At 41.3% G+C, this 18294-nt stretch overlaps 1 protein-coding gene across 6 annotated transcripts in view; it reads left to right on the forward strand.

Annotated features, from left to right (window-relative positions):
- CRACD (capping protein inhibiting regulator of actin dynamics) overlaps nt 1-18294 on the forward strand; it is a 205315-nt gene that overhangs the window by 94333 nt on the left and 92688 nt on the right. For 3 of the 6 annotated variants that reach the window (XM_081162801.1, XM_081162800.1, XM_081162799.1), the window contains 2 exons: nt 4405-4548; nt 16354-16437. In XM_081162801.1, the coding sequence (XP_081018927.1) occupies nt 16371-16437 (67 nt within the window). In that variant the 5' untranslated portion in view covers nt 4405-4548; nt 16354-16370. Of the gene's footprint in view, nt 1-4404; nt 4549-16353; nt 16438-18294 lie in introns of those variants that run through there. The other 3 variants (XM_081162802.1, XM_081162804.1, XM_081162803.1) reach the window with 2 other exon arrangements.

The following is an 18294-nucleotide window of genomic DNA, read 5'->3' on the forward strand; positions in this document are numbered from 1 at the left end:
CTTTGGGATTCAGAGGTCACTGGTGACGCCGAGAGGTGCAGTTTGAGTCGAATGGTGAGATCAGGAGTGATTTGGAGCAGTTAAGCAGAGAACAGTGCTGAGACGATGGAAAGAAAAGGTATAGACCATTTGCCTCTGAAGTTTCACAATGAAAGGAAGAAGGGAAATGAAATTAATAGCAACTGTACAGAAAACCAAAGCTTGTAGTTGGGCTAAGAAGTGTGTGTGTGTGTGTGTGTGTGTGTGTGTGTGTGTGTGTGTGTGTGTAGAGGAAGAATAGAAAATGATAAGATCTGGGGGTGAGGTGGGGTGGGGTAGATTTCAACCCTTGAGCTTGATTCCTATGTGTAAGGCATCCTTGAAGATGTCTCTACACACTAATGGCTTTAGATTTTCCTCCTTTGTAGATGCAGTCACACAGTATCAGGTAGATCTTTTGCACTTACATGGTCCCTGAAGTTCTGTTGGGTAAGAGGCTGGGAAGGCAGGGCCGAAGGAGCAGATTTTCTGTGCTCCTCCTGCTAGTGCGTGGAAGTAGAGGAGAAAAGGAAGGAGGTAATTTATATCCCACCCCCCACCCCAACTTCACAGTATAATTTCACATCCAGCCAAGACTGGTCTCCTGACCCAAAGTCCAGTCCAGATCATTCTTACTGCACCTTGCTGTCAGGTTGGGGGCCTCAGAGGAGGGAAAGGAAGTCCTGCTGTCCACCGAGAGTCACCAAAACCAGGTCATGGCTTCTCCATGCCAGTTGCTGTTAAAGAATGGGCTGAGAATACACTGCTCAAAGTGACCAGGTTGTGTCGTCTGCAAAGCCAGAGTCACCCAGATGGAAACCTGACTCCAGCTGGCCAGCCAGCAGTGCAGTTACTACTCCAGACAGAAAGCTTCTGAGTAATGCAGCTGTAGTTTCTGTTACAGTCTGTTCTCAAGTGGCAGGTCACAGGCATCATGACTTGCAGAAGCAAGTGAATCCTGGAGACGCCGTCCTGACACCCGGCCTTCCTGACTGCTGGGCGGAAACTGATTCCCAGCACCTGGTTTGTAGGGCGGACCCCACAGACAGCAGGGGCTTGAAGCATCGTGGCAAAGGGAAAGAGCCCACTTTTAAACTTACTCAGAGTTTACCTGGATATACGGATGCTGGGTCCACTGAAGGACCGCATTGTTCCCTCTCCTCCTGCTTCCCGTCAGTCTCCAGAGTGTAGTACTAAGCGTAGGTGGCCCCGTTATTGCCGATGGTGTTCTTGTGTCTGAAATAAGCACCCAGATAGAGTCACTCTTGAATTACAGGCACATGGTTAACATTTCCAGCATTCTGTAAAGCTCCCCCTGAGGACGAGAGAAAAGACACAAACAGGGATGGGGTGAGGGCTCCAAACCGAAGGGTTCAACATGGGACAAGTTGTGAATTGCTACCTCAGTAGTAAGGGAGCACCCATGAAGCCAGTTTAGTTGAGCTAACACCTTGCTGGGAGTCATGAAACTTACCTGGGGCTTCACCAGGCCTCTTTTGTCTAAATAGGAAGAAACTTGAAAGAGGAAAACCAGGTTTCAGACCTGGAACCAGGCATATAGTCAGTCCTCATTACTCTCAGATTCTATATTTGCTAGTTTGCCTGATTTATTGCTCTAAAGGTGCTTATTAAAGAATGACCAACTGGGTAATTGACACTTCTGAAGAATGAAAAGTTGGTGTGGTTACATTTCCTTGCGGCCGTTACTGGGACGGGGCCACCAACTTAGAGCATCTCTGAGATGCGTTGCCAGACAGAGATCAGAGCTGGCGGTCTTCGGAGCTCTGGAGCAGCCCTGCTCTGGCTCCTGTGCCCAGAACTCTTCCCAGGGAGTGCAGAGGGAAAGCGATGGCCCCTGGAGAGATGTGGTCATTCAGGCAATGGTCTTCCTATTAATTGCAGTGAGTAACTCAGTACTGAAGTCCAAGTGATAGCCACACATAGATTGTGGGAAAATGTTTGGCAGTTTTTCGTAAAGTTAAAAGCTTATCAGTCCTATAACCTAGCAGTTCCACTCCTAAGTATTTATCAAGAGGAATAAAAATACATGTTCACAAGTAGACTTGTACAATAATATTGATAGTAACTTTATTTATAACAGCCCTAAAATGGAAACAACCAGATTTCCATCTGTAGAGTAATGTGGTACAAGTTGTGGTGTTCTCATGCAGTGGACTCCTATTGCTCGGGATAAAGAGGAGTAAACTGTTGATGCCCTTAGCGGAGTAGATGAGTCTCAGGCTCATGCTGAGTGAATAAAGGCAGACACAAGGGCACGTATTATATGAGCCCATTTGTATGATGCTCAGAAACAGGCACAGTTAATCTACGGCAATAGCAGTGAGAACAGTGGTTGTCTTTGAGATGTGGGGATTGACTGCAGGAAGCAGGAGGGAACACCCTGGAGTGATGGAAATACTCTCTATTTTTATTTTGTTGGCGGTTACACAGTTGGGCTTCTTTATCAAAGGGTATCAAATTGTACACTTAAGAGCAGTATGTATTTTATAGCATGTCAATTTTCCCTCAATTAAAAAAATATACTATTTTTATAATTTTCTGTGAATCTATATTATTTCAAAATCATAAGTTCAAAAAAAGTACACTGTGATTTCCATTTGTTTAAATATCTGGGAACATGCTTTATGGCCTGCATGTGTTTAATTTCTGTAAATGTTTCATGTGCACCTTAAAGCAATATGGAGTTGCCATTGTTGGGTACAGTATTCTAGATTGGTTACTACGGTTGAGTTTGTTAATTGTGTTGTTCAAATCTTTTGTATCCTCACTTAATTTTTTTTGGCCTGTTTTGTGAGTTAAAATATCTTACAATCTTTATAGTTTTGAACATATTAATTACAGTTATTTTAAAGACTATATCCTATGACTCTGTTTGGGTCACATCTAGGTCTGTTTTTATTGTCTTCCTTTCTTAAACCCATGCTCTGGAATGCCTAGTAATTGTTGATTGAATGCAGACATTTTTTATAAAGAATCATAAACACTACAGAGGATGGTATCTTTCTCCAGAGGCTACTTTTGCTTCTCATAGGCAGTGAGAGTCTGGCAGACCACCTTAATCTGATGAGGGACCAATTTAAGTCTCAGTTCTGGTATTTTAGGCTATCATGGTAGGGAGGAACCCTTCAGGGGTCCTAACGAAAAGCAGGGGATATTTACCTGGGCTTTCCTTTTATTGGTGGGCCCTGAACTCGAATATTAATTCTTCCAACATCATGAAACAGTCAAAAGCTCCATTTAATTCTCCAGCCTCTTGGCGCTGCCTTCTGCTTGGTTTACCTCATTTATCAATTAGCAAATGCTTAGGGAGGCAGAATGTCCACCTCCCTATGTCTCTGTGTGCCCCTTCTCTTTGGGATTTCCTTAGTCTGCCATAGATTATCCCACTTCTTGCGCCTCTGAGCAGCTGCTTTCTGCTTGGCTGCTCAGCAGCTCTGCTCTGGGCCTCTCAAAGATCAGTAGGTGTCCTGAGAAGGAAAGTGGTACAATGAGTTGCCTCAGTTTTATTTCTCTTTTCCCTAAGATCTTGCCCTCTTATGTCCTGGCTGCCTTCGTAGCACTTGAGTGTCTTTACACAGGTTTTTAACATAATTTTTATCCAGCTTTTCTAGTTGTGTTCAGTGGGAAGCTGGTCTGATATAGTCTCTCAGAGCCACAGCTGGGACTCCTCCTTAACCCACCCAGTGATCTCCCCACAGGAGCCAGACCACCATTGCCACCCTGAGATTAGAAGTGGTTTCTTTCTGTATCATTGCCCCAGAAAGTCATCTTCTTTTCCTGGGCTTTGCAAAGGGCATATTTGAATCTGGGGTTGCCCAGACCTTTACACCTACCCTCCAGTTCCAGTTTCCAGTCATGATGCCAGGGGTTGCTTTCTGGCATGTTGAGAAGGACTGTGCATACCCTACCCAGAGGGAGCCCATGACCCTAGTTACCTCTGTGATTGGTACTTGAATGAAAAGATGCTTCGATATCTCTGGGGGAGGAAATAATATAATGATTATTGCTTTCACTTCTGCTGGCTTGAATTTGTGTCTTTTAGCTCCTTGAATTTTACTGAACTGCCATGAAGAATAAATGTGAGAATTCTGTATGTAAAAAAGGATAGGAGCTCAGTATTCATGAATATGATTCTTTCAGTCCCTTCAAAAGTGGAAAGAGTTTATAATAAATGTTATTAAGGCCCTAGAATAAATTTAGGCTAAGGAATGCACATTTAATGCTAGTAAATTTAATTGGAAGTCTCAGCAAAAAACTCTTTTGTACTGATTTCTGCCAAGGAATGGAAAAGAGATTCATTTTGAAGGCATTCCCAGGGAGGACTGAAGATACAAAACTCTTGATGTTTTGTTTTTTTCTGAACAGTTCACAAGATCAGTGATTCCCAGGCTTTCTTGAAATGCACCTCATTCCCTGGCGCGCTTACCACTGAAGGTGAATTCTCCCTTTAAGAAGAAGAAAATTTTGGTGGAGAGCTACCCAGCAAGGAAAGGACGTGTGGCTATTAAGGTAAGTGAGTCATTTGTTTAGAGGATGGGAAGGGAGGGAAGTAGCTTATGGAGAAAATAAAGAGCATCTCCTTTATTGTGAGTGGAACTCCAGAAATGGGCAGTATGAATTTCACTAAATACCAAGTTAAAAGATCCTTGTTACTGATGATCTAATTCTAGATTTAATTCCCAGCTCTTCTCTGACCAGCTGAGTAAACTTGGACAAGCCACTTCAATTCTCTGAGCCCCAGTTCTTTCATCTATTAAGGAAAATTTCATATGAAAATGTTTTGCAAATGGGAGAGAGTAACATAAAATGTAATCATTGTTTATTGTTTTACTGCTGTTATAAAATGCCATGGAATAGTTAGTGGCCTTGTGTCTCGTGGTGTATTTAGACCATAGAGCTTGGAACTGTGAATTGAGGGACTTCGCCTTGTTCCCCACCTGCCTGACCTCTAACGACAACATCATACCATTTTTGGGGCTGCAGATACCTGCTAACTACTTTTGGGAATTAGGGGAAAGGATAGAAGTAAAGGACAAGATCAAAGGAAAGAAAAGAACTATCTGTGTTGCTGTTATGGCAAGCATTGGTTAATTAAAAATAAATAATGGATTTTTAAAAACCCTTGTTGAACATATATTATGACCTCGGTACTGTTCTAGATGCTTGTTCCCTCATGGAGCTGATGTTCTATTATGGAGGGAGACAGATAGTAAATAATGCACAGACTAGAGAAATAAGTAAATTATTAGGACATTAGAAGCCAATAAGAACATGGAAAAAAGAAAAAGAGCTGAGTAAGAGGATTTGGGGGTGCTGGGTGGGGCGGGAGTACAAATTGCAGTTTTAAGTGGAGTGGCCAGCGTTGGCTTCATTGAGGAAAGACAGGAGAAGACAGGAGGCCGGGGTTAGCCCAGGGCGTGGTCCAGGCAGAAGGAGAAGCTGATGCAAAGGTTCTGGGGAAGGAACCTGGTGGGGCATCGCAGGTACGGACAGAAGGCCAGTGTTCTGGAGCAGGTTACTGGGGCTGGAAAGTATTAGGAGGTGAATTTGGAGAGGCAGCGTTGGCTCAAGGAAATAATGTCATTTCCTTGTTTTAGATATGTAAGAAAAGTTACCTTCTTTTCTTTTTGTCTACCTGGTTTATTCTAAATGTGTTTCCTCTGCAATTAAAACACACGAGCTCACACACACACTAAATTAATTACGAAATGACCACTGTATTAGTGTCCTATGGCTACTGTAACAAGTATGACAAACTAGGGGGCTTAAAACAGTAGAAATTTATTGTCTCACCGTTTTGCAGGCTCGAAGTCCAAAGTGAAGGTAGGGCCATGCTCCCTCTGAGATGTGTAGGAAGGATTCCGTCCTTGCCTCTTCCTGGTGTCGGGTGGTGGCCCGTCAGTCCTTGGCATTCCTTGCTTTGCAGCTCATCACTCCCGTGTCTGCCTCTCTTGTCACAGGGCATCATCCCTGTGTGTTTGTGTTGTCATGTGGCCATCTTCCCTCTTCTTATAAAGATACCAGACATATCGGATTAAGGGCCCACCCTCCTTCAGTGTGACCTCACTTTATTCCACCTGCAACAACCCTATAGGTACTGGGGGTTAGAACTTCAGTATATCTTTTGGGGAGGACACAGCTCAACCCATAACAGCCACCTTAAAAATAAGCAATCATTATTACTATTCCCATCTTGCAAGTGGAGACACAGGCTCAGAATGCTTAAATGACACGCCCAAGGTCAGAGTCAGTAAACAGAAGAGCCAGGTCATTACAATTTCACCATGCCACTCCTGTGCCACTGTGGCAGTGACACGAAGATGGAGGGGACAGGGAATGGCCGTGGCTCTGGACAGGAAGTGCACACGAACAACATTGCAGTCCCCATCCATATCATACCGCCTGAGACCCACATAGCTCCAAATCGATGCTCTGTCTCAGCATCCCTATCAAAGGGGAGTAGAGGCCCCTTCCACAGCCCACCCCCCATTTCGCGTTTCATTCCACAGCGTGGCAAATGTAGGAAACAGATGCTTTTTCTCTCCGTTAGGAATTTTTCCAGAAAAATAACACTGTAGTGTCTGTGGCGTGTGCACATTTTGTGACAGGTCCACATGTTTCTTTCTCACACAACATAGGAGAAAAACTATGGCTCTCCGAGTCAGTCGGAATACAGTAGAAATGGGATTTTGAAAGCATTGATTATGTTTTACTTTCTCATTATATTTAAAAATTCCTTCTTAACAGGAAATTTGTCAGCCATTTGTGAGCCTGAAATCAACACGAGAGCCTTATTTTAGGCTTAGTCTTGAGGTACACCTGAGAACGTAGGGAAGGACACACCGAAACATAGGGAATGTGTGACATTCCTGGGCCAGGCTGAAAGTGGACGCAGCCACCAAAGGCTGTAGCCCCAAAGGAACGTCAGAGTCTCGGTCAAAGAAAGCAAACGCTTAAAGCTAAACCCTAAGTCTGGGAGTTGAGACAAAACCGTGGTTGGAAAAATATGTCCTAAGATCAAAACTGGAAACATCTGAGCTCTATGAAGAAGTAGTAGGGGGGACGAGTTGAATGGTTCTGAAAATTGGGAAAGGGTTGGGGAGGCCTGTTGTCCTTGGCCCTGACTGTACAGTGTGGGGGTAGAGGGGGAGGTGTTGGGTAAAACTGGGCAGCCCCCTACCAGCTTTTCTTAAACATGTTGTTAGCCATTTTTTTTTTTTTTTTTTTTTTTTGGTGGTTGTTACGTAGTCTTTTAGTTTCTTTTCAAGGTCCCTTCTTTTTATCTCTGTTCTCAATATGTTTTTATTCCCTCTGAGTTCTTGGGCTTCTCTTTCCACATAACAGCTGACGGCTTTGGAGCTGTGTGTCAAAGCATATGTTCTTAGTATCAAAAGGAGAGAAAAAAGCTGCCTCTCTTCCAAAGATGCTTCTACTCTTTGTTGAAATCAATTTTTTTTTTTTTTTTAATGCTGAAAGTGTGTGGAAAGAGCAGGGTCTTTATATTTTTCTACCGAATTAAAAGACCTCCAGGTGTCGTTTGATGTCACCACCTCTCCCCAGAACACAGTAGATCCCAAGGGCCTGCCAGGGGGCTCAAGGTCCAGTAAACACAGGTGCACCCCATCGACTTCTGATGATCTGGCTGGCACTTTGCAACTGCAGGTAAATAGTTGTTGCTGCTGCTGCTGATGGTGAACAGCCAAGCAAGTCAGGGGTCACTGGTTTGAATTACTTCCCGGCTACAGACATTCTGGGAAAATACGAGGCTTTTCACAGGAAAGGTGACGAATATTAGAACTTAGAAGCTTATTTAATCCCTCTTCTCACTGTGGAATAGAAATAACATCCTCTTCATTTCCCAGTAGTGGTAGATTGTTGACCAATGAGAAACAGTGAGGCCTTTAGTTACAAAATATTTTATTATAAAATATTTACTAATTTGTTTTTGTTCAGGTGAAATTCACATAACATGAAATTGACCATTTTAAAGTTGAACAATTCATCAGCATTTAGTACATTTATAGGGTACAGCCACCACCTCTCATTCCAAAACGTTTTTATCACCCCAAAATAGAGCATCGTACCCCTTAAGCAGTTACTCCCCATTTCTCCTTCCCCTCAACGACCCTGGCAATCACCCGCCTGTTTCCTGTCTCTGTGGATTTACCTGTTCTAGCTATTTCATCTAAATGGAATCAAACACTATCTGATTCCCTGTGTTTGGTGAGACATTTATTTTTAATTACGAGTCATTTATGTTTTCAGTCTTCCCTTATGGTTACTCCAGGAGAGCTGGGGTGCTATGGGAGTGTTGACTTCTCTTTAATTAGAATCTCCAAGAAGAAAATCTCTTCAGGAATACCTTCTTCAGGTTTATTGCTGGTGGGTTTCTCTTTATGAGACAAGTAGTGCTTTAGAATTGAGTTACTTAGTTTGCAAGGATATGAAGAATTCAGCTTAGTTTCATTTCTATCCTGAGACTCAACCTCCTCCAGCACCTTCTCCTCCCATCTCCAATTTATGTCATTGTCTAGTGGTCTGAACACCAGTTTATCCCATCATCCAAATGAACCTGTAATTGATATTTTGGCATTGGGATAGCTAGAGATTATATTGCTAGCCTAAGCAGCAAAGCATAGTCTCCCCCTCCAGGGAGTTAAATGATACCAACCATTGAAGATGAAAATTTGAGAAATACTTTACACTCTCATCTCTTGGGGAGGCTGATTGTCCCCCCTCTTCTCTTCTCTCCTCTGTGAAATAGAGGCTGCTCAGGGAGGGCTCTGGGATACAGCACAGGCTTGAAATGAGATTCCTCTCTCCATCTGCCAGACGTAACCCAAGATGAGTTGCACAGATGAAGCTGGCAGAGAAATAGGGAACTGGATGGCATACAAGTTTCTGAGGGGACCGAAATTCTAGTTAAATCCTTTTGCAGGGGCAAAAGAACCTGCTGGTCTAATAATGCAAAACCCAAGAATTAAGTTGGTGCACTGCTAGTGGTTTCAGCCAGTGCAACCTCTGTGAGTCTCTTTAGACCCCCTGGGAGTGTTATTAACATGCACTGTGGGATGACAGTTAAATACAGGGCAAATTATGGCTTGTCTCCTTCAAATGATGATTATCAGGTACTGTGTTATGTGCTAGGTATGACTTAATCATCAACTATCTGCTCCAAAATTCCTCTTCCAGGAGCCTGAAAATAGCACCTTTAGGGTAATAATGGGTTTGACAACATAACAGCAGAGTGAAGGATGGGGTGGGGTGGGGCGTTTTTGTTGACTCCTTTCCCCTCTCTAGGTCCCTCTCTCCCTCCTCCTTTCTCTCATCTCTCCCTCTCTCCATTAGCAAGTATGGAACTTGTTATGTGCCAGACCCCTTGCTGGGGGTTAAGGATATGCAAGGACCCTGCCATGCAGGAGTTCTTGGTGGCTCCCGCTTTCCCTTCCTCTGCCCGCTGCATCATGTTCTCCTGCTGTTACCGAGAACTGTAGTTGTGTGTTTGCCTGTCGCCCGGAGCAGGAAGCAGCTTCTAAAGGCCAGAATCCTTCCTGCCTTTGAACCATTGGATCTACCGTTGCCCAAGCAGAACTTTATTGAATTGAATCCAGATATGTAAACAGATAACCGGATAAAATGTGATTAGTGATATTTGAGAGAGTTTTACACAGAGTGCCCGGGAAGCAGAAAGGGCAGAGTAAACAACTGCCAAAGGGAGCGGGGCCTCCCAGAGGTGTCATTTGAGCCGTCTGGGAAGATGAGAAGGTGTTTGCCAGACAAGCAAGGGGGGCGCACATTCTCGAGGTCACACCTCCACGAATGTTTTTTGGGAGGGGCCCTTCAATGCTCTAAATCCTGCCCTTTCTTTCTTTAATGAAACTTCAGGAAATAACTGCTTGATTTGCCAGTAGCTTTGGATTAAGCCCAGGGACAGCATAGGCATCTCTTCCAGAAAGTCACAGCCTTCTTTCTTCTAGGGGCTGGAAAGTCACAGCCTTGTTTCTTCCAGCACCAGAAATTCTGTTGCATTCTTTACCCCTAAAATGCCACCTATTCCAGTCTTCCTTTTCCTTATTGAAATAAGTGGGGGGAAAATTATTTCCTTTCTAAGTTGGAGCCAAGTGGAGCCAAGGTTTCACTTTAGAGGGGAGGAAATCTTTTCCCTTTTGCCCTTCTAGGTTCTTTGGCTGGCCTAATGATTAAATTGACATAAAACAGATTAACAGGAGAAAAACAAATTTAATTTGGTACATGCAGGAGCCCCAGGGAAACATGAAAGGCACACAGACCATCTGACTGGAGGCTTTTCTGCCCCCCTGAGCTCAGGAGAAGGGGTTTGGATTTGAGACTTCAAAGGGGAGGAAAGTGGCTCACAGAAGATGGGAAGAGCAATTTTTGTTAAACAAATGTTTGCCGTGTCATGAAGATAAATCTTTTTTTATATAACAAGTTTTCTCTGGTCACAGCTCTCTTCCTGGTGCAGGACCCCTATCTAAATTCTTTTGGGCAGTTAAGGGAAAGGTAAAAAGCTCTTCCTGAGTCTACTGGGCCCTGATTGTCTTCAGCTGGAAATAATCCACATGCCAAAGTGGCACATTCTGGGGCGGCCTGCCTAAGTCCGATAGCTTCCATGAACCTTTCACCATTTCAGCAGGCGTACACTGAATGCCTCCCACAGAAAAGGCTCTGCTCCGGAGTCTAGGCTTCCAAAGAGCAAACAGTGAGACAGTTTCTGCTCCCAAGGAGACTTGACACCAAACAGGAAGCTAATGTCAGCACAGCCTCTCTACTGTTTACTAGGAAAGCAAAGTCTTTTGGTTACATCTGTGCACACAGAATTGGCACTGAAACTTCTAAAATAGATGATGGTGATAGAAAAAAGAGAAAAAAGAAAAAACACAAATGTTTTCCATTTAAAACAAATAAATAAATAAATAGATGACCCTGTTTCTAAACTGAAGTTCAGAGGTCCAAGGAATAATAAAGAAAGCTACACTTACCACTGGAAGATTTACCAGAAAAAGGAAGAAACATCTTCACCCTAAAATTTATTGGACACATATTTTAAGAAACCTTAGAAAGTCTATTCCATGCAGAAAAATAGCCCCAAAAGGGGCATTTAAGACTGAACTTAAATTTTACATTAAGTATTTGGTTATATATACTTACGTATTTCAAAAACATCTGTGTATTATTTTGTTTTTATTTATTTTTGATGAATATTGGTGTCTTTTTGTGACTTACTAATTTTCTAGAGCTGGAACCCCAAATTTAGAATTCTGATTACCACACAGATCAGTTTGTGTTTTACCAAGGATTGTCTTGCTTTTCTTATCTAGGAACAACTAAGTTCTCGAATTGGGTAGTGCCCGTAATAGGGACGGTTGCTCACCCTGATGCCACGATTTCAGAATGCCTTCCCTCTCCTCTCTTTCTCTGTCTCTTCCTGGCAATACCTTAGTTGTCCATAAAGGACAAATTCAAATGCCAGCTCTGTCATAATCCATTCTCTGACACCCATAACATAAATCCTTAAACCATTGTTTCCCAAAGTAGGTTCCATGAACAGTAAATTCTGAGGAATGTTAAAAGATAGTCCTTAAAATGTCGGTGGTCCAGTTTAAACAAAGTTAAACAGGATTCTTTATTATAGGACTTGTCAAACTGTAGGCATCGAGAAGGAAGTACAGTGAATAATGCTTCCCAAAATTATTTGACCACAGAAACCTGGATAATTTTTCTCAGGAGTTGTATTAGTTTCCTGTTTGCTGCTATAACAAATTATCATGAAGTTAGTGGCTCAAAACAGCACAAGTTTATTATCTTACAATTCTGGAGGTAAAAGCCTAAAATGAGACAGCAGGGCTGAGTTCCTTCTGGACACTTGAGGTGAGAATCCCTTTCTTGTATTCTCTAGCTCCTGGAGGCCACTGCTTTCCTTGGCTTGTCGCCCCTTCCTCTATCTTCAGAGCCAGCAATGTAGCATTTTCTAATCTCTCTCTTTTTCTGACCCCTGCTTCTGTCATGGCATCTCCTCCTGTGACTCCTGACATTCTTGCCTCCCTTTTAAAAGGATGGTTGTGATTGCATTGGGCCTACCTGGAAAATCCAGGATAATCTTTCCATCTCAACATTCTTACCTTAATTAAATCTGCACAGTCCCTTTGCCATGGAAGGTAACATAGTCACAGTTTGCGGGGATTGGAGACTGGCCAACTCTGAGGGGGCGAATATTCTGCCTATCCCAGGACATGTGTTCTGCAGCAGTTAGGGAAAGAATCCCTTCACTCCTCGATGGATATCTGGGTAGAACACCACAACCACGACTTATAACGTTATTTCTAAAGACAAATAAGTTGTGATGCAAAACAAATTCACGTCTGATACACAACCATGGATAACTCTGAGCTGTTGTATAGCAACCTCAGCAATCATATCAGTAAAGATCACTAATGGCCTTACTGTACACGAATCTGCTTAACCTCTCTTCTCTCACAGCCCAAGGTATATAGTCCTTGTTTTCACACTGCATCAGACAAATCATGTGATAAAAATGCCCAATAGGGGTTTTTTTTCCTGTCAGAGTTTTTCAAGACCTTTTTAAGTCTATATAAACATGAACCTACTGTACACTGAAAAAAGAGCAAAACTGATCATTTTGTAATGAGTTCTCAGTCTTTGTTCAAGGTGTACTGTGCTGGCATTCTTACTTTTAACCGTGCCATGCCCACTGACCCACAGACCTCAACAAGATTCTCCGGTAGTGGGGTCTGAGGAGGGCATGAGACAAGTGTTAAAACAGAAACCAAGTATATGAGGAGGTTAATAATGTTGTGAAGACTTGTGGGAAGAGGTTGACTGTGAGAAAGAGTAGAGAAATGAACCAGAGAAGAAAAGAAAGCTGACCAAGGGACAGGAAAATGCCCTAAAATCTAATGGGTCATGTTTTAAAAGGCTTTGGGAAAAATACAAAACATAAATGTTGTCCTATGCAGAGGAAACTAATAATCTAAGGAAGGTATTTGATTTCAAATAAGCAGAGCGAGAAGGCTTTTAACCAGTCTCAAAAAAAGTGAACTTTAGCTTACAAAATATAAGCATAAAAGATCTTTGAAATTCCATGTAGAATTACGATGATATCCAACACTAAAGGGGAGTGGTATAGGATTGATTAATATCAGCCTCCCTTCACGGGCAACAGTGTCTCATAAAACCATGAGTTCCTCCAGGGCAGGGACAACCTCTGAATAATCGTAGAGTCCCCACCCCTAGCAGATAGTTTGACATGTTGCCATCATGTTTGTTGAGCACCAACTAAAATGATTGCAGAGTTGGTTCCTTCCTGCACATCCCAGCACTGATTCATTTGGAGGAAATTATTTGAAAGAAAGTGACAAGAAAAGGGATGTAAGAGAAAAGAAAGATAAAAAAGCATGATATGAAGTACACTATTGAGATTTTCAAAAGACACATCTTGAAATTTTCTTCATTCCCAAATTGTTCATTTACTACATTATATAATTTCCCACCAGAAAACATACGCACTGTGAGTGCCTACAACAAAAATATACTGAGATTCAGATGCTGATATTAAGTAATGAGAATCATTCTTCAACTAAATCACAAGTTGCTACTTCTTGTCTGCTGTTGTATACATGATCTCAAGAAACCATTTGAAAATAATCTGATTGGCAAAAACTAAATCAAGAATATTGCCCAGTCAGCCATGGCTCAGCCGTTAAGCATCGACCTAGGATCCAGGCGATCGGGGTTTGATTCCCGGTCAGGGCACATGCCCGGGTTGGGGGCTCGACCCCCAGTTGGGGGTTTGCAGGAGGCAGTCGATCAGTGACTCTCTCATCATTGATGTTTCCATCTCTATCCCTCTCCCTTCCTCTCTCTGAAATCAACAAAAACATATATTCTTTAAAAAAGATTGTTTATGGCTACTATGTTTTATTTAGAAGATCAGGAAGAAGAGAGTCTGTTTTTTATATTCTGGTAATAGAGCATTCTCTGCCCTGCCTCTGTTGAGGTTATAAATTTCCGGGGGCCAGATTATGATTTACACTTCTTTTTTTTTTTTTTAATCCTTACTGGGAACATGTTTTTTAAATTGATTTTAGAGAGGAAGGGGAGAGAGAGAGAGAAATATCGATGTGAGAGAGAAACATTGATCTGTTACCTTTAGTACGTGCCCTGACTGGGAATTGAACCTGCAACCTTTTGGTGTATGGATGATACTAAACCAGCTGAGCCACCTGCATGTGCTTCTTTTTTTATCCTCAAGTTACGTAGTTTAATGTTGTGGATTTGATGGGCATTCAGTGAGTAGTTGATGACTTGGATTAAATGGGAAAATGTACAAATATGAGCACTGTAAAAGTCAGTGTGGATAGGCATAAAATGATTAGAAAAACATTCCCATATACAGTGAACTCTGTCGATATGTTTTCCCAGCTCTTTGCTAACATCCCATGATCAGATCAGTAAATTATAAAAGGACAAATTCACAGTCAATGCTTAGCAGAATGCAGTGGCAATAGATCCTATAATAAAAAACATGGAACTGATTTCAGGCCAATCTAATAAAGGACATTTGTAAGTCAGGCCCAGGAAATTGCATTCAAGAGTAATATTGTGACATTCACAGCAATATGATAGTGGTCACAAATTTTTAAAAAATAGTGAAGCTTCACAATCTCCAGTTCTTCAGTGATAATGGGATTTCAGGCTACCACTAACAGAGTAATTAAGCTTAAGGAAGCAGCTAAGAGATACATAAAAGGAATCAGAATTGAGTAAGGATCCATAAATAAGGAGCACTTTCAAAATGAAAAGCGAAAACGTGGGGAAAAGGGATAGTTCCCTGAAGGCTGATTGACCTCCTCCAGTGGGTTGAACCTCTTGGATAGATCTGGCCAAGTCTAAATGGAGAGATGACATTTGTGTTGAGACTGTGTTTAATTGTCATAGCAATAAATTCAATAACATTAAGAGAAGGATGGAAGTAATAAATTTAGGAATTTTTAAAGAGACTTTTGCTGTAATGCTGATAAAAGGTATAAGAAAATTATTCATTTTCAGCTTTCTGTTTGAGATGTTTCATGAGTGGTGTGATTCCAAGGATAAGACTCACCTTGGAAAGGAACAGACCATGAAGAGGATATTTTGAGTTTAAGGAAATAGTTCATACTATGATACAGAAGTAGGGGGGATATACAACTTGTTTAGTATAGCCACTGTGCCAGGACTGGTCGTTTCAGGGCACACAGGCGAGCATATTTCACACATGGCTATAAATATGTAGAGAAAAGATGCACAAATACTGTACAGCTGATAAGAGCTATACAAATTACAGAGATCAAAACTTGAAAATTGAGAAATAAATGCTTCACAAATGTACTTGAAAAAGTATAAGAAAGGCTAAAATAAGACATTGTGGTAGTAAGACAATTTAGATGATTATTTATACCAAGTAGGAAGATGGATACCAAAGGAACCTATGGGCATAAGCTAGGAAAGCACATGGAATTTAATTTTTCTAAAGAAACAGAGCTTAAAATGAAAATGTGTTATACCTGGCAAAGCAGGAAGATAAAAACTGACCTTATATAATTTAAATATTTCAAAAATTATGTTTGCCTTAGTTTGTCAGTGCAGGATATTTTTTCTCTAATAAACAACCTCTCTGAAAATAAATATCTGAACAGAATTTTGAATTATTTGGAAAATAATGCAGGAACAAAAGACTGATGATGATGATATAAACCTATTGTGCCATCGTAAAATATTATGAAAAATTAGATGGTAATAGAATACAAACTGTTGGATATCGAGAGCATTTTGAAACAGAAGAGATGAGATGCGAGAGGGTTATCCGTTTGGCTAGATATATTTTTCTTATGCATAGTTTGGGAATTCTGTAGTTTCATCCAGTGTAAACACTGACTCTATTAATGCTAAAAAGGAAAGCGTCCCTGAACTAATCCTGCCTTTCCTTTCCAGGTATGAGGAATGCAGTCCATTTCTCCCCAGTGCAGGGGTCAACGATTTTGATGGAGACTATAATTCGGTGAATGTGCAGTTGTTATAGACTGTGAAATGTAATCATAATTTCAGTGTTTTATTACAGGTTTCACTGTGTTCCCTCCATCTCGCCCATTTTATGACATATCGTATGCATTCACATGCCAAAAGATAAAGTCATTTCTTTCACGGAAGTGGGAGATGTAGCTTTAAGTGTGGGGCACTCTTCCCCCCATTTTCATAAGGTTTGTGCTCACAGGTTGCATGCTGTGCTTTTTATTTCAGTAACATTTAACACAACCATGGCCATGGAGGAAATTAAACTTACACAGAATGTCCATAATGAGGCTCTGAGTGCTGATGTTTCAGGTATGGTACAATCTCTGAATTGCACATTAAAGAGACAGAAGCCGTCTTTTCTCCTCTGTTTTCAGTGTACAAAAGTACCTGGATTTAACCATAAATAAGTTGTCCATTAACCTCCACTGTCTGGGGCACAGCAGAGGCGCCCAGACGTAAGCAAAGCAAAGCAGAGGCAGCTAGAACAGGTGCCGTTCACCCTCCAACTTAGGGGAAGTTTCTCAGGCTTTCGCTCTGCACTTAGAGAGTCTCTCTTTACAAATACTTCTGTCCTGCTTGGTCATCCCATTTCCCTTTTCACAGGCACAAGAGGCCTGCGCTGAATTAGGAGAAGGAATTGTGAGAATCAGACTCCCCGACCTAATAAGAAGTGACAGTTAAAAATGTGAAAGGAGGCAGAATACTTATTTATTGCTTATTATTTTTATTTTATCATTTTTATTTTGTTTTATGGAAGGGTCAGTGATGTGGAGGAAGGCTGATGGTGGTCATGCCAGATGAGCATTAAGTCTGCACACAAATCTGAGACTGGGTCGCCTCTGAAATAGGCCAGCACCCAGATCTTCCCACACGCCCCACTCCACCGCTATTTTAAAATAGGCACAAACATGTTTTAAGGCAGAAAAGGGCCATTCATTGGAACAGGCCATCCTGTCTACTTCAGTTTCTCAAGACACCATTTTATTGCATCTTAGCTTCATAGTAATAGTCCTTAAACAGCAAGAACAGTTTAGATTCTGTTCACTCTATAATCTGTTATAGAAAAATTTCTATTTAAAATGCTTTTGTTTTAAAACATTTTGATACTGAGGGATAACATTTAGCCTCATCCTTCAATAAAACCACATAAATGAGAATTAACATAATGCATCGAATGAGCCTTAAAATACATCTGTTTTTATTACTAATCAGAACATTTTGATTTTGAATTCCCATTTCAATTTTATTTTCAAAATTCCTTCAAATGTGTTACATGGAAACTACCAATGATTGGATTTACCTTGCCTTTCTTGGCAGAGGTAAAAGGGATATGTGTATACTAGTTCATTCTTGCTGTTATACTAGTTCATTCTTGCTGGTTAGTTTCCTGGGTGTTACATGCTTTTGTTTTATTTTATGCAGAGCAGTTTCTCTCCCCACCAAAAAAATGGTAGGTTGAAATTAGCTTATTTGGATGTTACACACTTTTCTCTTTTGGAAAATAGATATCAAAATCAGGGTAAATGAAAGCTTTGGAGGACATTCTGCATCACGCTCTCAGTAAACGTCACTTCCTCCCTTACCCACAGCTCACCCACACACACCCTTGGCCAACATGACTCTACACTGTGCTCGTGAAAACCTGGCCCCAGGATAATTTATGTGACTCAGACTGTGAAGCTTTTACTACCTCTCTAGGAGGTTACAAAGTCTATTAGATCTTATTTCCTTATTGTGCAGGTTGAATTGTTTTTAAGAAATGTATTTTATTTATCTTGTTTAGATGATTCCCTTGACTATATTATTTCTTATCTTTCCTCGTTGTAAATCACAAATTTACTTTGCTGTGATTCATCTACACAGTTCTACAGTTATTTGTTGTTATTTAGAGTATAAAGGATTTATTCCTCAAATTTCTCTTATCTGAACTCCAAATAAACCAGATTTAATTTTGGGTTAGGAAGAAAAAATATACATACTGCCATAACATATAATAGCAGTACACCTGCCATATAGTTTAAGCTGTCATTTCTTTGAGACGTGAGAAATTGGGCAGCCCATTGACCACTTTCACCTGAGGGAATTTGTGTTAGCATAGGTCTTTCACATTAGATGTTGACTCAGTATTTAATTGGGGAAGAAACAGACCCATAATGATCTCATTTC

Source organism: Miniopterus schreibersii (genome assembly GCF_964146895.1).
Source record: "Miniopterus schreibersii genome assembly, chromosome: 1".
NCBI lineage: Eukaryota > Metazoa > Chordata > Mammalia > Chiroptera > Miniopteridae > Miniopterus > Miniopterus schreibersii.